Source organism: Fusarium musae, chromosome 4 (assembly GCF_019915245.1).
Source record: "Fusarium musae strain F31 chromosome 4, whole genome shotgun sequence".
NCBI classification, from domain to species: domain Eukaryota; kingdom Fungi; phylum Ascomycota; class Sordariomycetes; order Hypocreales; family Nectriaceae; genus Fusarium; species Fusarium musae.
Window position 1 is genome coordinate 1108057 of NC_058390.1, and position 21244 is coordinate 1129300.

Below are 21244 nucleotides of genomic sequence, written 5' to 3' on the forward strand. Positions count from 1 at the left end.
ACAACTACATGCTCGTTTTTGCATGTGCATCATCTATCTAGAGGTTATCAAGGTGTCTGGCATACACAATGCGAGTGATTGAATTGACTCAGGTCACCAGCAGCCATGAAAACATATGGAATCTTTTTCGGCGCCCAAGACGAAGTGGCTTTCGGAGAAGAAACCAACGTTATTCCCGGAAAGCAATGGATCAATGGCATCCAGGACTGCACTGGATCCAGCTGGTGTCCAATGGAGTGAATCCCCATTGCTAAAATGACATCACGGCTAAAGTTAAGCACTCTCTGTAACATCGCGAATGGAAAGGTCGTAAGTGTTCTCATATCATTTTGTCGGCTAAGCTAGATACTGAAATGTGAAGTGTTGTTATGATAGGCCTGTTCGTGATGGCATGTTTCTCTTGAGTGTCCAAAGAAAACAGTCGATTGATGCACGGACGTGGCCGGTGGAAGATTTTAGGCACATGACGGCACAGGCCCCTGGCATCCAATCCAGAGAGGTCAGTGTCGGCAGAGAAACAACCTTGGGTGTAGGTGTAATTGCAAGGATACGGTTCAAGGTACCGTAAGCACAGTGTGAAAACAGAGGAGCCTCAAGGCCGCCAAATCGCTTGGCTTCTTATGAGAAGGGCGAGTGAGAGCACATTACAAGGCAGACAAGTTTAAGCCAACTACCTCGAGGCGTGGACATCACGGAGTTGTGTTCCGCATATTAAAATGTTGTCGGGGTGCTGTACTGACCGTCAGTGCCTTAGCTGGAGCATCTGCCGTCCAGCCGGTCGAGCTCAGACCAATACCCAAAGACAAATTTTTGGTACGTGACGATCGATCTGGATGTAAGTTCATGCAAATTGAGCCTCATCGACTAATGGGCGTCGATCGCTCACCGTTCCAGCTTTTGGTTGCAACCGTGCTGAAGCCAAGCTCAAGCTTTATGGCAATTATCTTGTCAAAACATCTGCCGTGGAGCCTAAGAGCCCAACTTATTATCTTTGTTGATGCCAGATGGGTCTTTGTTGAAGGCTATTGCATGTTTGTGACCCTGCTCATCCAGACCGCTTCGATTTATTGGTTTCAGGAGTCGTGATGCGAGGTACTGCAAACTCCTTGCATTTTCGTTTGTCGGAATGAGACGCTTCACATCGGAACGCTGAAAACAGGACGGGCCGCCAGATCACCGTGAAGTGGAAAGGTCCTTGTTAAGGGCGTTCCGAATCCACCTGAAGTCTCAACTCGTCTTGTGATGCTCCAGGCCCCATCGTAAAGGAGGATCCAATGGTATAATTATAGCGTAAATGTGCACCTTGATCCAGTGCGGCTCAAAACTGGCCCACGCGTTTGTCTGTGCAAATGAAGGAAAATTTTCCAGAGGCGTGCGATTAGCTAGACGGTCGTGCACGAAGCTTCTACCACACAAATGTTTATTTCCAGCTGAGTTCAAGGGTCGCCAAGAAACGATCTTGGATAGTTTTCCATGATGCAATGGTCTATCGAAAATGGTGCAAGTAATGGCAATCATTTCTGGTTAACCGCGAAACTGTTTGCACCTGAAAAATGATGCAGGCCAGCCATTAGGAAACGAGGACCAGCGGCAAATTCTAGAAGCTGAGGCCTGAAAACACGTTGCGCTGGTTTGAGCCGTGATTGCACCATCGTGACGGCGCCCTTCCCGAGATGTCGACGTACACTCACTGACAGGGCTGAGGAGTGAACGCGCAAGGACTTCCCACGACGGGCACGGGCTGCGAATTGAATGTCGGCTTGTTGTTCAGGGGGGCTCCAACTTTTAGGTAATGGCTGAGGCACTGTATGGCTGGAGGCCGATGCATGATCTTCAGGAACGGGCAATGCGTTATATGTTTGTACCCTGGCATAGAAGCGAGGCTCCTTGAATCGAATCAATCAATTTTTAGTCAAGAGCCGCATCATCTGAGATGAGGCTCTCCTGCTTCGGTCTCGGCCGACGATTTTGGTGGTGTGCGCAGTGGCACTTGGTGATCTCGTGTTAGACAAGAACGTGGCATGAAGACGAGTTAACGAATCAACAGTGACCTCTTGCGTAAGTTAGAGAGCTTGGGTGTGTGTGGGACTTGAACCTGTGGCGATATACAGTACCAAAATTGATGCCAAGGTGATGATGCTGCTCCACTCTCAACTACACGAGCTGACGAGGGCATCTAGAATCAATCCCTAGAGACTTCCGTGAGCGTTCCATTTTGGAGGCGGGGAGTCTTTTGGCGCTTCCTCGGGGCAGGGAGTAGCCGCGGCTAACAAGCGGGCGCTGGAAGCTTTGTTATGCGTCTATGCATCAGATTTCGGGAGTTGTTGATGAAGAATAGAGTTTAGGAAGACGGGATATGATCCCCTGAACTCGGTTTGCACGGCAATTGCATTGCGTTGATGTGATGTCGTCCTGTTTCATGTCTGAGTTTGACGCGATATAATTAGGATCTTGATTACGAGTATTTCGATATCGACACAGTGGGCTATGCAAGTTGCTTCACCATGATGAAGTCAATATGTATGCTGTCGATGCATCGAGATAGTTCCGTATAAGCCGCGTATGTATCAGACCTGGCAACATAGTTCAACCACGTGTATCGACCAAGACCAGTCAGACACTGATGCTGATACGTACAATCGTTAATTACGGAACGTTTCTCACCGGGTAACGGTGACATCCAACAAGGTGAATCCTACCCTGCAATGGTGAGAAAGACTCATTTTCAGGAACCCTGATGATGGGTCAAAATCGCTTCACGATGCCGTAATAGGCGGTTTGATTGGGGGCGTGTGATCTAAATCTCCCCAAAGGTACCAAGCCAATTAGGCGTCATGGTGGACAAGATCCAAGGATCCGTTTCTGATGCTTGACCCATCTCCAAAAAAAAAGCTTGGTCTCTTTTCCAGATCGAAGTTTTGATCAAGAAACGACAGCCCAAGTTGGTATAGTTTTGGAGTCAGGGAGCAGATGGTCAGTTCTCTCAGAGATTTTCCCAGGATCTTGGGGTGTTCATGACACCGTTAAACCTGGAACTTTGTTGGAAGCTGAACGGAAGGAATTTGCTTGATGGACAGAATCCACATTAGGATACGTACCTGTCGCGTATATGTTTTTCATTGGCCAAGCTCCAGCCGTGGTCACCTCTTGGCTTCTCTCACCTTATACGGTCAGCGACGTCCACTTGACTGTCAGAAAAAATTCTTCATCCTGTGGAGACATTTCCCCACTGTGTATCTGCTGTCTTTTTGCAGTAGGAATAGCCCTTCAAGGGATGGCCCACACCGTGTGCATTGGAACTTCATGATATAATAATTGCAGCGTCAAATACGTAAATGTTTGATCAGTGACAGCCGCATACCGTTTTTTACTTAATGGATCGGACTTATTGTGGAACCAGCTCAAAAGAACTCCAAAATGTTCTCTTTTTCTCTCTTCTACTCTGTAGGCCTGGCTTTGTTCAGTGGGACCGGGACCGGAGATGGAATGGAAATCATCACACCTTGCTTTGTTTTACCTGTAACTGACGAGAGTGACAACATCGAGGTTAGTGACTCTCATGGGTAAATGATGATGTCCACATGATTCATAATGCAAAAGTGAATGCAACTCTTTACCCCGATGCAGCTCCAATTTCACAGCCCACCGATCAGAGAGAGCATCTCCGAGTCACTCAGCCACATACATAGATTGATCAGATAAGTCCATCATGTATTATTGCTACTGTACCGATTCCATCTACCGGTATTAGTTACGAAGCTTAGCCTCTGTCTGAGTCGACTGAGGCTTGATCCCGTGCTAATCTCACTGAACTCTCAGGCATAAGTTAAGTAGGCAATGCATCCTCGTATGTTCATTTGCCCATAGCCGCTCGTTTCCGTTGGCCGACATTCGGAGTTGGCCCTACCAGGCCTCCCAGCCTATAATTGCCCTTTCTGGGCAATACAACTCACAGGGATTAGAGGATGTGTTTCGTTTGGTTCTCTTCTCTTCTCTTCTCTCTCTGCTAGCAGTGTCACTCACAGGGGTTCTTACTTGTAAAACAGCACCTGATGTTCCTCTCGACAGGGCATTCCAGCGCATACACCGCTTATGTTAAAGGCTTCAGAGGATGTCATGTTTGCTGAAGTAGGCATCCACTTGAAATGTCCTGAAGAAGCAATCAACACATTAGCCAGTCTTGGAGTAGGGAAAATATCCGTTCCTGTTCCTCTCGGGTTCTATGACTCTATGGCGTGCAATATCCCCGAAGGCTCCCTGGAGAAGTTTTTTAGTAGGATTCAGCGCTGGAACTGGAAATTTAAAGCGCTACGGGCCACTAACCGCCCTTCGACAATCTTCCATCAGCGCTGTTGCTTAGCCGCACGTGGCCGTGGTGTACTGTGCCTGCCATTCCCGAGGTAGGGTAAATTTCCAGATTTCTGAGGATAGACCTCGACACCGAGAAAAGCACATCATCACGAAATAACATCAACAAATTCCATAGTATTAACCGATATGCGGTAATTGCATTGTTTGGCATTGATAATCAACAAATTGCTTGTTTGGGAATTAGGATCTGACGAGACGTATGCAGCCCAAGACTGGCTGGTGATGTGCTCTGCCGCGTCATGTGCCGCTATATCGAATCATATTTTGCTGGGCTGATGCTGTTTCTGATGTTACGGCTGTTCTTTTCGATCCTTTCCGCCAGTTGTTCCCGAGGAAAACTAACACTGTCACTGCCTAGGTCAGTGAGATCAAATCATCAAAGGGTGCCCCCTTGATCAACCCTGTGCGCCCTCTAGACCCTGTGGCTTACCGGACCGGCCTTCGGCCTGCTACGCCGATTCTCACTGAGAGTGAGAACTCATGAGGCTAGTGCACTTCTAGAAAGAAACCTAACAGATTCACTCGGAGACAGGGCCCGTCTGATCTTCAGTGCACAGTCTAGACAGCAAAGAGCCTGCGGGTGCTTTACCGAGACAGATCAGGAGGACATGCATGGACAGAAGGAAAACAATGGCTGGCTGGACTGGGTCACTGCATGAAGTTACACTTCGTTCAACTAACACAGTTGACTAGGGCATACAACGACACAGCACAACAGAATTCCATTCCAGGACTCATACGAAGAGATTTTCTGTAGCAAATTGTTCTTTTCAACTTTCCAGCGGCCACAACCGGTCAACGTCGGTACGCGTCTTTGCAAAAGGACTCCATCGTCGTTTACTTGGTCTATTCCATCCATGGGGGAATAAACCTGGTCCTACGATCCACGATCGAACTTCGCAAGATCCAACAAGTCCTCGATGACCCACAATGTACTACGTTACGCGACACTGTGCTGTATGTCCCTGATGGGCATCAGATCAGAAACGTTGGAGCATGCCAAGGGAGCATTAGCCTGGTGCGTACCGTTCGTGCAATATTCTCTTGGCCAACCGTAACACCGCATTGCGCCCATATGGACTGTGCCAGGGTTTGTAGTAGACTGTGCTGGTGTTGAACCCACCTTGCTGGTCGCACGCCCTTCGGCGGTCTCCAGGTCACAGACCTCCCCATAACCCACACGCCCAAAGGGGTTACAGTTACAGGGCTTCCAGCGCGCGAGCAGAACTGGCAGAGTCAGGCGGGAGCCGCCTGTCAGTGCATATCCACCAAGGCGCCACTTAACAAGCTCGCCATAGCAGGGCACCTTGGGCTATGACACATCGTTTCCCCCAGGGACTGAGCACGAGTCGAAGGCTCTGAGTTCAGATATTTAGTCTTGGTGATGCCCTCGATCTTTTCACTCGAAAGGACTCTCCATATCTTCCCCAGAATCATCTTGGTCTATCTTCAATTTCCCCAGACTCACATCTACATCTACTATTATCCCGGGTTGACAATACTTGACTAAAGTTAGTCCCCAGATATATCGACTTACAAAAAGTCCACTTACACACGAACGAAACAACACAACGATCAACGACAGCTACAACAATTGGTTATCTCGAAGACATTAGATACCAATTGGCATCTCAGTCACTCGCTCTTCACAGAAGTTACGAGAAAAACGAAAAACAAATCTACCACTTACTCGCGGCATCCGCAGCTAGCAGCCGGCACTCAAAAATCCTTGCACACCACCTCGGAACAGGTTTGAGTGGCAGCATCGTCATAACCGACTTCGCATTGACGAAGCTTGCAACATTTGCAAAGTCAGAAGACCAGTTGCCCCTGGCTATCTCCCGCCGTATACCCCCACATCATACGCCGGCGTCAACAGCACCTACAGTACTATTTCCGGTATTACATCACACTGAAGAGTTTTTGCGAAAACTCGACTCGTTCACGCGAGTGCTATTTTAGCCGCCAACCCCCACCATCAACCACAAAAGAGAGCGTCTTACAAAAGGATCGCTCACTACCGCCGCCATGCCCCACCGCGTGGCTAACTTCATCCGCACCTCTTCTGGCAACATTGCTCAGATCAAGAAGGTTGCTCGATCACGCACAAACAGCCCCTACACATCAGACGGCGAGGATCGACCTCAAATCCACGCTGTCAAGATGGCCGAACTCGCAGATGCCGTTAAGAAGCATCACCGCATTTCTCTGCCCTTCGGCAAGTCCCACAAGGAACAGCCCTCAGATGTTTCCATTGACTGGAGTATCGAGAGCCCACCTGTGGTTTTCCACGGCAACACTGAGGAGAGCACTGGCGCTCTCATCACTGGACAGATGTTCCTCGATGTCAAGGAGGAGGTTGTCGAGGTTGGAAGCTTTGCCGCTTCTCTCAAGCTTCACATCTACCAGAAGAGGCCCTACCAGAGCCACTGCACAGATTGCCAGAACCAGTACACTGAGCTCAAGAGCTGGCAGTTCCTAGCTCTCCCCACCACACTCCGCAAGGGTCGTCACCCATTCCCTTTCTCTATTCTCCTGGATGGCCACCTCCCCGCTACCATGGATACTCCCCTCGTCGCCATCTCATATGAGTTCAAGGCTGATGCCTATGTCACCAAGAGCGTGCACTCATCCAGTGGCTCCGTCACGCCTGTGCGATTCGAGCGAACTGTCCCGGTTAAGCGATCTCTCCCCGAGAACGAAATTCCTCACCACTCTGTCCGCGTCTTCCCCCCTACCAACATCAAGGCCAGCGCCCACTACAACAACATCATCCACCCCACCGGATCCAACACTGTCAGTCTCCGACTTGACGGTCTCATGAGCCGCAACGACAAGGCCAAGACCATTGACTTCTGGCGACTAAAGAAGGTCACATGGAGACTCGAGGAGACCATCAAGACCGTGGCCCCTGCTTGCGACCGACATGCTCCTGCAGCTGAAGACACCGAGAAGAAGAGCCTTCCCCGCAACGAGGTCCGTGTCCTGGGCGAGAAGCACCTCCACGATGGCTGGAAGTCTGACTTCAGCGGCACTGATGGCAAGGTCGAGCTTGAATTCGATTACTTTGCCAATCAGTACAAGTCTCACACCAAGGAGCTCAAGTATGCCTGCGACACCAAGTCTGCTGAGGGCGTCGAAGTGACACATTCGCTACTCATTGAGCTTGTTGTCTCTCGGGAATACGCTCCCGAGGGTAAGCCTCAACTGGCTACCCAAACCGGCACCGGCCGCATCCTGCGAATGCACTACGGTGTTGTCATGACTGCTCATGCTGGCATGGGTGTCAGCTGGGATAACGAGGCTCCTCCGGTCTACCAAGACGTTCCTCCTAGTCCCCCTGCCTACCCTGCCATTGAGTCCCCGGTTGAGTACGAGAGCCTGGAGCACCTCGATGCCCACCGACTCAGCAGTCTTTCCAACTCATCAGATGATGGCAGCCAATAGAGCTGCCATCGATGAGATTTAACATATGTCTTTTATTGCTTAATATTTGCATTTTCCTTTGTCAACAACTGCATGAGACACGCGGCGATCCGATTTGCGAAAAGAAGATACCCCAGAAGCGTTGATAGGAAGGCTCAGTAACTTCCACCTCTACATTATAAGGAAAGGGAATACAGAACACATGGGAAATGACTTTTGAAACGGAGTTTTGGAGTACAAAAAGTTACAGTGGACTGGATATCAGGGACGCAAGAGCCCATGTGTTGTATAGCTATCAAAGCTTCTGTATCTAGTTATGACAAGAAAGGCCGCCCAAAGAAGCAGGCTTAAAAACATTGAATAATTATGAACCATTTCAACTCTCAAAGCTTGACGATACTCTCACGTGAATTATTGGCTACTTGGCAACGAGCCAGTTTCTGTTTGCTCATTGACTCGCATAGAGCAGTCAACCGGATTCTTGGTCTAGAACAAGATAAGTGGTGTGAGTCAGATGCAGCCAAGCATGAGGCGTCCGGGGTTAGATAACCGAGGCACTCTTTTACAACCCAAAACAGAAGCAATCTTGAAGTCTGATAAGCAAAAACCTGGGGTTTGCGGGCGGACAACAACCCGCAGTCAGCCATGATAGGTCGGGTAGTCTAAGAGGTCAGTGTCACAAGCAAAAGCGGTGCATATATTGCACAGAATGGTTTGGTATGTGAGTTTGAGCCTGAAAGGCGGGGGGGATTCTCGGGTCGACCAAGAACATGCAGCGTTGATCGTCAAAAGTGGTGGTCAGTCTGTGATGCATGATGGATCACACGACGTGCAGAGACAGCAGGATTCTGGAGTACCAAAAAGATTGTGTCATTAGCGTGCGGACTTGGACTCCCGGTATAACTTGCCAGAAGAGGGCGCAGTGGCTTGTTCAAAGTATTGCCCGGATGCAGCATCCGTTATGGCTTTGGTCTTGTGTGTCACATCTCATGTGAGTTGATGGCGTACATGTTTGGTGGGATGGTGAAAGCTCAAGAATAGAAATTACAAGCTTGGCTAGATTAATAGCTACCCAAGCTATCTGGGAAAATATGCTTGTTTGATGGGGCCTGTCTTGGCTGGTTTGGGAGTTGGAGATTGCTTGGAGGGATATCTGCCGGTCCCGTGATCGGATGAACTTGAAGTGCACAAAGAGGTACATTTTGTTCTTAGGCTTCAGGACCAAGCAGTGAAGGGGTCTTTTCTGTCATATAGCAGTCGGCATTAGGCCATGCGACGTATAATTCTTTTCTTCAACGGCTTGTTGTCTGCTTCATCTCGAAACACTGGCATTGCAGATGTTCTTACTACCACCTTGGCTTCGGAAACATATGCCCTGCTGAATATTTAAACATCTAAAATATTTAAACATCTACCGGAAGGTAAATTTGCATTTGGAATGATAACAACCAGATAATAACTGTATAAGAGAGCCTTTTTGTGTTTACTTATCCGTTTCAACATGGTTGCATAGCGAGTTCGGGTGTAGTTGCTACAATTCTTGGGCAGTATCCCATGTTGCATAGTATTCAGACATTTAATATACGAGCTGAAGACTATTAAATACTTGAGAAGTGAGCTTGGGACGCAAAGATAGAACATCAAGTCCCAAGCTGTGAACTTTCTCGGAGCGGAGATTGAGATACCTGACGTATTGCTCAAGGCATCGGTGAGCACCTGTCCACAGCTAATAGCCCCCCTCTAGTATCGTAGTATCTGCAAATAAATTTTAATTCTTTGGGGTATCAGTCTCTACCTAGTTGTCCTCATCATAAGTTAGCCTACAATTAGGATAGTTATGCCAGGGTAGAGAATGAGGGATAGGTTACCTAAACCAGCCAAAGGATCCTTATTTGAACTTTGCGAACAAGTTATATTGAGAGAACTATGAGCTGAGAAGCTGTAAGTTGTTCCAGATGAAGCCTTCTCGTAAGACTGAAAGTAACACTTGTAAGAACACGGAAACATGAGGCGATGATGATAATGCAATTGCGTAAGACATCAAGCACAGCTACAGGGATACGGTTCTAAAAGCATTTCTATTATCGACCAGAACAAACTAATTTAAACTGGGGAGAGAAGGTAGAAGGAATTTAAAGGTTGTAATTCGAGTAGCGATCGCCAAGACACCAGCTCGCCCTGTCAGCCATAACCACTGCCAGTATTTCCAAGTATGTCACCACCATGTGATACAAGAGACAGGGCAACCGGAAACCGAGATGTGCCGAGAACGATCCAATGCCTAAAACACTGACTGCATTGCTATGGAGTGATAATAAGTTATCAGAATGGATTGCAAGCTATTGATAGAATACCGGCCCAGCATCGGCCGCATCAAAAAGCTGTTTGAGGCTCGTTTGAGAATCGAGAACTCGTAAGTCGACCCATAATATCGAACATTTTTAGAGGACGATCTCCTGATAACGCCCTCAAGGTAACATAATTGAACACTCTCTTGCTACGAATAAGCCAATTGTTGCATGGTTGCTATAGCTGATCTTATGCATCATATGATGGCGGTCAAGAAAGTGTGACTGATGCTGATTGGGCAATTGCATGGGTTGATCAAAGTCAAGTCTTGCAACATTAAATGTGATAGTTAACGAGGAGATGCTTGGTCCTCATTGTATTGTTCAGGATGTTCTGAGTGATGAATTCATTAGAGTCACTTGTAGACGGAGTTGCCAAGCAACTGAAGGATCTATCAATAGCTTACCCCAGATTTTGAAGCTGCTGTTGGAGCTGGAGCTGGAGCTGTAGCTGGAGTGTGGAGACTCTGGCCGGGTGTATGGAACCGGCATCTATCAATGTACTGTATCATCAGGCACAGAAATGAATGGCTACTTTCCCTATCAATGGCACTGTATCATATCATGATGATACTGCAGATGCCCAATTTCTCACCCAAATCACACAATTATCCCCCTGATTAAACATACCGGATACCAATTTACTCCTGATACTCGTCTAGAGTCACACGACTCGACGGTTTTTCTAGCTTCCTCGACTAAACTTGCCCGATCTCAACCGCGGCCCACCAAACAAGGTCAAGATACAGAAGAAGCTTCAGAGTCTCTCCCTCCCGTCAACTCCCGTGGACAACAATCAACCCCCGGGAAGAATACAACGCTAACGCGTGAAACTGGCGATTCAATGCGACTGTTCATATTAGATATAAACAGAGTCTTACACCGTAACACGGAACTTGGCCGAAATGATGCCTCAGGCTCTGGCCCGGCCCCCGTATCCACTTCCCTTGAGCCGAGAGTGACCCATGATAGCTCCGAGCTATGAGTAACAGTTTAGCACATTCTACCCCGGATTTCGGCTTCTGCGTGTTACTCATAAACTCTTGCATTCCTCCCCTTCCTATATCTATCTCCTGTCTCTCGTTCTCTTTACCTATAGAATAAATTGCATCTTTACCCATTATACCTACTACACCTACTGCATCTACCTACCTTAGTAACGGAATGGCCCCATTTCTGAATACGCCCATGGACACAAGAAATACCCACACCGATAGACGATAACCTCTTCGTGGAAATGGCTACTTGCAGTCTCAAGTCGCTGCGGCGACCATCACTCAACCTCATGTCTGGAGCGAGAAAGAGGTCTTTTCCTTTCAATGGCCTCGTCTCAAAAGCTGCCACTCGTGGCTTAGCCACTGTCACCGCTCAAACAACACAGCCAGCTATGATGATGGAAGACCACAACACTAGACTGATCAACATGGGCTACAACTACAACTACATCGAACATGTCGAAAACCTCGAACAGTACCGCCTTGGAGGCTTCCACCCCGTATCCCTAGGTGAAACCATCAACAGCCGCTACCTGGTCCTCAACAAGCTCGGCCACGGTGGATACTCAACTGTCTGGCTCTCATGGGACATCTTGAAACAGAAGTATGCCGCATTGAAGATTGTACTAGCAGATTTCGGTGAAGACTCAACAGAAGTCGATGTCCTTCAGCGTCTGGAAGCCAACGCTGGGAAGAAACATCCTGGAAGGTCCCTCATTAGACATGTCACCGATAACTTTCACTTCGATGGTCCCAATGGAAGACACACCTGTCTGGTTAACGACCCGGCGATGATGTCGCTACGCCTTGCGAAGGACGCCTCTTTCACAAGACTCTTTCAGCCACGGACTGCCCGAGCCATCGCCGCTCAGGTTGTGCAGTCCATCGCGTACCTCCATGAGGGCGGTGTAGTACACGGCGACCTCCACCTCGACAACATCTTGCTCCAGCTTCCGGACCGAATCAAGCAACTATCACCAGATCAGCTTCATGAGCGACATAGTCATCCAACGACAGTCCCTGTGACGAGACTCGACGGACTTCCTCTTGACGAAAATGCACCGCGAAACGCTGTGCTGCCAATCTGGCTTGGCCAAAAGAGCGAGGATGTAGCTCTGGCAGATGCAAAGATCTTACTGGGCGATTTCGGCGAGTCCTATTTACCAAGTCAAGAAAAGCGCCAATATTCCAACGCTCCGATTCGCTACCGGGCACCCGAAACTCAATTCCCCGATGTGTGTCAACCTCTCTCGTTCAGCTCCGATATTTGGAGTCTTGGCTGTCTCCTCTGGAACATCGTCGGACAACGCCCGCTATTCGACGCCTGGACCCTCTCAGAAGATGACATCCTCCAAGACCAAATTGACCTTCTTGGTGAAATCCCAGATGAGTGGTCTGCCTACGGCGCTAAGCGATCAGAGTACTGGGTCGAGGACGTCGAAGAAGAGGCGTCCACACAAGCCACTACTCAGGGCGGTTACACATGGGATGACCGCTTTGAGCGCTGTGTACAACAAGGACGAAAGGAGAGCGGCATGAAGCCCATGTCAAGGGATGAGAAGGACGCTTTTATTGATATGATGAAGAAGATAATTACCTTCCGCCCTGAGGATAGGATAACAGCTAAAGACCTACTGGAGTCACGATGGATGAAACAGTGGGCATTGCCGGAGCTGAAGAAGCTTGCAGCTTCATGATTGATGTTAAAAATAGGATTGGCATTCTGAATTAGCGAGTTTGGGAAATGCGTTTGTGTATACGGATCATAAATGAGATTTACTTAATACCAATTGATGTATGCTTATACTTTTCATAACTGCGGAAACTGGGTGATTGCCATCAACACTCAAATTTGTAAGTTGCCAGTATGGCGCATAACCCAAGTCAAGCAAACTCGAGTAAATCAAAGCGACTAAAAGCTTTGAAGAAAACGACACACAATGCCGAGATCAGCTTGAAGTAAAGCTATGTGATCTTTGTGTTTTCAGGCTCAAGATTGTGAACTCAAGCACAAACTTGCACTTAGAGTGACGTATCTCAACGATTTTTGCGAAAATCTTTCTGTATAAATACTACGCAAATGCCTCCTTCAGTCTTCTCTTTCTTCTCAATTAATTGTATCCCTATATGAGAGATTGTCACATATTATACCTTGCCTTGGAACTGATAGTTCTATATTTCATTCTTCCCATATGGTGAAAGGTTCTATGCTGATGCGAGCCCTTTATTATTCAGTACATCACTGCTATCTCGCAGGACCAGCCGAATCACTCAATTGTATATATCATCATCACTTCACATAACAAATCGAGGAGACAGATTCATAAAGAAAGAGCACATCTCAACCAAGGCTTCCTCCTTTGACTACCTTCGCCATGACTTGGGCTCTAGCTAACAAGGCCATCCTTAAAAATGCTAAAGCCGCTTTCGCAACAAGTCTTGAGAGCCCTCATCCGTGTAACAAAGATGTTTGGGCACAGCCCTCATCCATGTGTTTAAAAGAAGCGGAGGCACAACCGAGATCAAGAAGATCCTGACGACTAATTTCTACTCTCGACACTACCTTTGACCACCAGCTTTTCAGATGCTCTCAATGGTAAGAGTTGATTAACTCAGGACGTAACTATACCACTGGTATGGGCCGGTGGTTCAGAACAGGCTCTGCCCGTTCCTTGTTCCGTTCTTCATACAATTACGTTGTCGATTACTTGGCACTCAAATGGCATACTGACCTTAATCTTTAGAAACATTGGCAACATATAGCCTCATTCATCCATACACAAAGTTCTTTTCTACTCTGGCGTGGTGAAAGGCTACTTCACAGCAGAGCCATATCACACCAAGCGACTTCAATACCCAGAACAATTTTATGAGATATAGAAGCCGACAAAGCGAGAACATGTATACTTCTAGGCCCGACTTATGAATCATAACCTCGCTACTAATAGCGAAAGGTTCACACAATGATCATCAAGACTCTGAAGGAAAAGCCTAAAGCTTTGAGACTCTGACTAGGTTCATGTGAAAGCTTTCCCTACGAAGCGTTGGCTTCAAGTCGTCCAGCAAAAGGTACCAGAACATTTGGAGCACCGCACGTCTTTATTTCGATATTTCTTATAATCAAGCAAGTTTTATGACAAGACCATTGAAAACCACTTCAAACAATATGCTATAACACAAAAGCAACATCATTTAACCCTCGGCGTGTCGATCATGGGCTGTATTGAGAACGTCGCCGAGTATCACACCTATCGAACTTGATACAACAAACTAATTCAATTGAACTATGCTCGGACAACCTATTGTAAGAGCAGCAGATCCTTAGGCATTTCTCTTCGTCTTACTCAAGCTCGTGGAGGTGCCGGTTTTATACCTGGAGGCGAAAAACGGCCACAGGTCAGATATGGTGTTTCTTGTAGCTTAGACCGAACTCGATGTCAATAAATGCGATATAGTGCCCGCAAGCAGAAGCTGTTTGGTATAAATTATAGCTGATAAATTTCACATGGATTGTACCACTTATCTTAGCTATGATTTGATCTATAAAGTAGAGAAACTCCTTGATTCAGTGTGTATTCAAATATAGATGATGATGTTTGAGAAAATTTATTCAATGTCATCAAATATCTGATCTAATAGCCGAAGGGAAAGGGATCATGACATTAGACCTCATTTTAGGTCTTTTTACCCAAATTATTGCCATCTATCTTCCGGTCTATGCAAGCCAGCTCAGTCCCACGACATACCATCATCGTCGTACCTAAACAACCTCAGAATTGCTGACGCAACTTGCTCTCCATCATGGTCCAGATCCGCCGTCTCAGCCGCTCGATCCGCATGCTCTAGATCCTTGATCCCACCACTATCAATTCTCATCTGAATCTGTCTCTTGACCATGTCTTCGTCAAACGCCAGATGCGCCTGAGATGTGAACAGTCGGTTGGGGATATACAATCCCTGAACGGATGTGTGATTACTTGTGCCCCAGACATGAACGTCGGTGTCAGGCTCGAGAAGGCCGTTTGATGATTCAACGGAGGGGGCTTCGAGGACTTGATCTTGGTGCATTTGATGGAGGTAGACTTTGTCATCGTGTGTGCGGAAGAGGCGCTTGCCTACGGGCGTCAGAGTGATCGCATTGTGACCAAGTTCCCAGTCGTTTGTAGGTGAAGGGCCGACTTTGCCTCCTAGAAGACGGGAGAGAACCTGGTGGCCAAAGCAAACGCCCGTGAAGTGAAAATCGGGACGCTTGGTCCATAGTTCTAGAAACAGTGAGTTTACATCCAAAGAGAGAAATAATGAGCTACTCACGCTTCAAAAGATGGAGCAAGTCATGAATCCACTGGTTATCGCCATGCGCGTCATACATACTGCCCGTAATGAGCAGCCCATCGTAACCCTCAAACTCCTCCACCTTGGGCATGCGACCACCCTCTTCTGTCACGACAAAGACCTGCTCTGTCTCAACGCCCAGCGGAGGATGATGCTTGCTTCCAGCCTCTGAAAAATGGCGATGCAGAATCTCACCAAACGAACCGCGCTCGGTTTGAGTGTCAGGATGAGGAGTATCGGTCTCGAGAACAAAGACTTTGACGACTTGTGCGTCGATGGTGGGCTTGTAATGCTGACCCATGCTGCTCGCTGTTGTATAGAGCTTTTGTAGTGGTGAAGGTGTAAGTGTACGGATGTGAGGTTGTATGCAGGGTTTTGGAGGGGCAGTGAAGCGTGGGAGATGCTTTGCAGCGTTGGATGTATTTAAACGGCAAGACAACGGCCGAAATCCAGTTTTGAACATTTTGTACAATATTAGAATATGCAATTGTACAAGAGTTTTCTTGGACTCTGATATTCTATAGACTTGATCTTTTCTTCGTCTTGACGTCAGCTAAGACTCTTGACAACGGCGAACTGGGCGAGCCAAGCCCGTGATGACGGCAGCGGGTCATGAATAGTGGGTTTTGAGGCGGCTTCTCGATGCTGATATTCTGCCTGCATCTGCAGTACTGTACTTACTGTACAGGGTGCACATCTTTCCTATTGCATGTAACCTGCTGTCAGAGGTATTTGTACTGTACCTGTAAATCAGGGGATTGGTAGGGATCTCTGTTCCAATGGGAGTGAGATGGAGTTACCAATTGAGGTTCTGACATGGGGGCACCCACACTCAAGCTTGGCTTAGAACAAGCATACCAAATAACCATGATACTCTATTCAACAATGCTAAATTCGTAAATATCTACAGTTTGCTCTCTTCCTCCGCTCCCCAGTAAAATGTACTGATCTCAACTCCAACATACTCATCGTTGTACTTCCTCGTCTCTTCTCCCTCCCTTGCTGCTCCCGCGCACACAAGCAATGGCATAAAGTGCTCTCCTCCATTAGGCGGGTGCATCATATCAGCATATGGAAATTTCCTCCAACCCTTGAGAGCCTTCCACCGCTCATTTGCGTCCTTCTTGAGTGTCGCCTCAGTCAATGTGTTGTTCCATTCATCAGACAAAGTTCGGAATTGACGTTGCTGTTCAGGCCCCGAGCTACCCAGCATCATCATGGCGCGAATGTTGTGAAAGCTTGCAAATCCTGAACCAACGACGGCGATGTTACTGGCTCGCAGCTTTCGCAGTGCTGCGCCCATGCGGAGATGTTCCTCGGGATCCTCTGACTCAAGGACTGAGACCTGGACTACGGGGATGTCGGCTTTGGGATGGACGAGCAGGAGCGGAATAAAAACTCCGTGGTCCCATCCTCGCTCGTCATCCAACTCAGGTGTAAGACCTTCTCCGCGTAGAGCATCGGCGATCTCATTTGCGATCTCTGGGTGTCCTGGCGCTGGGTACTTGAGAGAGTATGATTCACGAGGGAACCCGTAGTAGTCGTAGAGTAACTTATGAGATGCGCCTGACGAGATGGTGGGCTTTGCCGTCGACCAGTGAGCAGTGACGAGGATGATGGCTCGGGGTTGATCTGGAGTGCCAAGCTTGAGGATCTTGGGGACGCGGTTCTTTAGGGAGTAGACAATGCTTTCATGTTTAGGGTCACCGAGAACAGGCATCGGGCCTAATCGTGTCAACTATATCGGTAATCGAGGCAGATCATATGGTGTTGACTTACCACCGCCATGGGATAGCGCAATTACAGGGGCAACCTTTGACATGGCGGATGAATGTGAGTGTCTTGAAAACGACTTGAATAAAGATGAGGACAAAGTTCTTCGTGCAACAAGAGGCCAATTCCACATGAACAGCTATTTGTCGACTGCTATACTGTACTTTATAGGATTCTACTGTGTCAAGCTCATTCATCATGGCGGGGTCCTCAAGCTATTTATCCTCTTGTCCCATGATAACGGGCCATCATGGCTTGTGGAGCATTTTCCCTTTTCCGCGTTCTACCCCCGAAAACCTCTGCCGAAATCGACGAGATTCAAGAAATCAGCCAATGGAATCGCCCTTGGTCATTACCCGCGCGCGATGCTCCACTCTGTTCCCGCGCGTCACTGTTTGTAATCCATCCCCGCTTCCCGAAGGCTCGGCCCCCACTGTATTTCTGTTGGCGATGGCCTCATCTATCTGCAAGTTGCCACTCATCTTATAAATCTACAACAACATTCAAATCAAAGGAGATGAGAAAGGGTTTATCGAGAGGATATACTGTACTTAACTATCATAATACTGTATTATGAATATTTTACTAAAGCTCAGGTAAAATAAGAATGACGTAACTTCTTACGCGATTCTCATATCTTGACCTTGGGAGTGAATTTTAAAGAAACCATCCCCATGATGGATTTTCTGGATAAGCGCATGGATTCATCCAATACTTAGTCGCGACTCGTACGCTATCAAAGATACACCTAGATAAACACAGATACATCACCCCTGCCATGCCCAACAGCCTTGATTCTCGATCCAATCTCAAGAGGACTACCCTCAGTCACCATAAAGTGACCAGAGTCCTTGAATGACTCCTCATCTGCCCCCAGGATCTTGTAAATGTTGCTACTCACAAGATTAATAGCTTCTTTCTCATTCAATCGTCCACCACCATTCTTGAATGCAGTGCCAGCTGCAAATCCCAAGTCACGGAGCTCCCAGTCTTCTTGCAGTCCAATCGCAGCAACTACGCCTGCGTCAACCAATGCATCTATGGTTGTACCATTGGTGAGTGGCGCACCGGTCAGGGCGCGGCGTGAGTCCCAGCTTTCACCCTTCGCCTGCAGCGGCGAAAGGATGACTCCAACACCAGCCTCTCCAAGTTCCTTGGCCACCAGGTGAGACTCAGCACCACCAATGATGGCCAGTTTGAGACGTCCAGCTCTCTTGCTTGAGTCTGCTGCTGCGAGGACACCCTCGATCTCAGACTTGATTCGAAGAGCTGTTGCAATGCCATCTGCACTGTTGATGGTGAGGGCCAAAACTTGCTCGCCACTGATCACCTTCTTGAGGTACGCCGCTTCTGAGAACGGATTGCTCGCAGGTTCCGGAGTTGTAGCAGCTGTAAGTAACTTGTTTCTCAATCCACCGAAAGCGGCTGAGTAGCTGGTTGAACCTCTGACGTTCAGATCCAGAGTGTAGTGAACTGCCAGGTCGGGAGCAAAAACTGCACCTTCTTCGAGGGTCGTCAATGCTGAAGTCAGGAATCCGACGCTGGTACCGAAATGAGTTGCACCACCTACAAAGACTGGTGCTGAGACGGCCCTGGTGACTCCATATCGAGAGGCAACGTGCAACTTCTTGGAGTCAAGAGCAAGACCATCGATAGCCCGAGAGAAGATCAATGGGTTGGGTCCGTTGTTAGTTGCGTCCTCAGCATCAATCTCGCTGAGACCCAGAGTACCGCCCACAGCTGTGAAGGATCGGGTCAAATAACCATTCTTGAGCGCAATGGTCTTAGCGCCAGTTGCAGCCACAGCTTGGAACTCCTGGTCGCAAGTACCAATGCAAGAAATCTTGCCATTCTGTACGACCACGTTGACCGGCTTGTCTTGAGACTCGTAAGTCTTCTCATCTTCAAGGAACACCTTCTTGACACCAGTGAAGAGTACAGTATCGAGCTTGCTTGGCTCCTCAACAATCTCGGTAGGCTTCTCCACAAATGCAGCTGCTTCTTGTGACTTCATCAGCTCAATAGGGTTCTCGAACTGAGCTGTGCCGTCAATCCAGACTTGCACAGGAGTTGCGCCAACGCTAAGAGGGTCACTATCCCAGACAGCAACGTCGGCATCAAAGCCAGGCTTGACTTTTCCTAGACGCTTGCCCAAACCGAGAAGTTCAGCGGGAGCAGATGTCACACTGGCTAGTGCGACATGGTAAGGAAGGCCGTAATGATAAGCCTTGGCAGCCTCAAAAAGGACATGCTGTGCGTTAATCACAGGGTTGTCGCTGACATACACTACTGTGAGGTTGTTCTCGTGGAGGATCTTTCCAGCATACTCAGAGCCAATGTATGCTTCGGTCTTGTAAAACATGTTATCGGCGAATAGAGCAGATGCAGGAGGACGTCCGCCCCAGGTTCGCTTGAGGATCTAACAAAAGTTAACATGAGAAGCCTTTCAACACAACACGATCTTACCTCTGGAACCAGATAGGTCTGGTGAGCATGATGGAAGGCTCGGACAGGGAACTTGAACTCGTTGGTGTGATCCACCATAGCCTCCAAGTCGGGGATCGTGTAACAATGTGTGTTGATATGAACCTGACCACGAAGCGCAGCGGTGAGAGCCTCCCAGGCAATCTCGCCTGGAAGATACTCATCCAAGGACTCAACACCCTGAGACTCAGCCTTGGCGCACCAGTCATCCTGCTTCTGGATCAAATCTCTTGCTTGCTCAAAAGCGTGGCGGAACTCGTAGCTTTCACCCATACGACTGAATGGCCTGTTTCCAACCCGGCCATGAACACGCTTCGCGTTCTCACCACATGCCATCTTCATATACCGCCAGTTGCGGTCTGGGTCGGCGAGCAAGTCCACTGCGCTGATTTCCTTGCGGCCATCAGGTTTGCCAACTGCATGCTTGATGACATAGGCCTCTCCACCGATATTATTGCCGGAACCAGGAAGGATAAGTGAAGTTGTAACACCGCCTGACTTGATGACTTCAATTTGCGGGTCAAGCGGGAGCAAAGAGTCAATCGCTCGAGCCCAAGGTGTGATGTTATCCGACATCTCATTGCCATCTGAGTTTCCCTCCAGAGAGGGCAATGGATAGACGCCAGCGTGGCTGTGAGTGTCAACAATACCGCTGGTCAGACGGCGGCCATGGGCTTCGTAGATAATTGTGTCATCAGGTAGCGAAGCAGTCTTGATGTCCTCCTCAACGCGTTGAATGAGACCCTTCTCGAGAAAGACATCACCCTGCACCCACTCCCAGCCCTTGCCAGCATACGCATCCTCTTCACTGGTTCCTTCGACGGGCTCTCCAATCCAGATAGTAGCGTTCTTGATCAAAGTGGGCTTGCCGCCGTCGATATAACGAGCATTCTTATCTCGGCCGAGACCAGGCGGGTCTTGCGGCTTGACACGGAACTTCTTACACGTCTCGAGATCTTCATTGAGTTTCTGGATAGACAAAGTAGTCTTGTTTCGCGGTGCGAGCTGTCGCCACTGGGCAAAGACAATGAAGGTCAAACAGGCTAGAGCAAAGAGCCTGATACCGCGTGAGCGACGCAACAACCGTCTGTTCCGCTGTTGACCAGGATGAAGGCCAACGGGCGCTGGAAGCGAAACGGAGCTGTAAGGCGGAAGCTGTGCCTTTTCATCCATTGTTGCTTCTTGGTGTGAGGCTTCACAATGTCAATGGATGGAGGCCTACAAGATATGAAAGGTAAAAGAGGAGTTGAGAGCTTTGGAATGAAGATCCCGTCTCGTCACTCAGTGATAAGACGTACTTCGCAAGCCTCGGCTGGGATCTCACAGTGATTGGTCTCCACTATGGCGAGCTATCTACGGTGGGTAACACAGCTAGGTACAGGGGACCCCAAGCTCTACCCTCAAATAAAACTCATACACAACAGTCAAATTGAACGATATCTAGGTAGGTCTTGAGTCATGATGTTGAGAGCTTGCCAGATACGAGTTTATCTTTCGAAATCACCAAGTAGCAGT

At 48.3% G+C, this 21244-nt stretch overlaps 5 protein-coding genes across 5 annotated transcripts; 2 read left to right on the forward strand and 3 right to left on the reverse strand.

The window, feature by feature from the left end:
- Nucleotides 1–6399: 6399 nt before the first annotated feature.
- J7337_005292 (uncharacterized protein) lies at nucleotides 6400–7818 on the forward strand (the record flags this gene model as incomplete). Its single annotated transcript, XM_044822973.1, has 1 exon — nucleotides 6400–7818. The coding sequence occupies one exon, from the start codon at nucleotides 6400–6402 to the stop codon at nucleotides 7816–7818; it is 1419 nt and encodes a 472-aa protein (XP_044681464.1).
- Nucleotides 7819–11430: 3612 nt separating this feature from the next.
- On the forward strand, nucleotides 11431–12837 carry J7337_005293 (uncharacterized protein; the record flags this gene model as incomplete). The annotated part of the gene is made up of 1 exon (XM_044822974.1): nucleotides 11431–12837. One exon carries the CDS (start codon nucleotides 11431–11433, stop codon nucleotides 12835–12837), a length of 1407 nt encoding a protein of 468 aa, XP_044681465.1.
- A 2032-nt stretch (nucleotides 12838–14869) lies between these two features.
- On the reverse strand, nucleotides 14870–15773 carry J7337_005294 (uncharacterized protein; the record flags this gene model as incomplete). The annotated part of the gene is made up of 2 exons (XM_044822975.1): nucleotides 14870–15402; nucleotides 15452–15773. The coding sequence occupies 2 exons, from the start codon at nucleotides 15771–15773 to the stop codon at nucleotides 14870–14872; spliced, it is 855 nt and encodes a 284-aa protein (XP_044681466.1).
- A 603-nt stretch (nucleotides 15774–16376) lies between these two features.
- J7337_005295 (uncharacterized protein) lies at nucleotides 16377–17294 on the reverse strand (the record flags this gene model as incomplete). The annotated part of the gene is made up of 2 exons (XM_044822976.1): nucleotides 16377–17197; nucleotides 17252–17294. The coding sequence occupies 2 exons, from the start codon at nucleotides 17292–17294 to the stop codon at nucleotides 16377–16379; spliced, it is 864 nt and encodes a 287-aa protein (XP_044681467.1).
- A 699-nt stretch (nucleotides 17295–17993) lies between these two features.
- On the reverse strand, nucleotides 17994–20902 carry J7337_005296 (uncharacterized protein; the record flags this gene model as incomplete). Its single annotated transcript, XM_044822977.1, has 2 exons — nucleotides 17994–19664; nucleotides 19712–20902. The coding sequence occupies 2 exons, from the start codon at nucleotides 20900–20902 to the stop codon at nucleotides 17994–17996; spliced, it is 2862 nt and encodes a 953-aa protein (XP_044681468.1).
- Nucleotides 20903–21244: the final 342 nt, after the last annotated feature.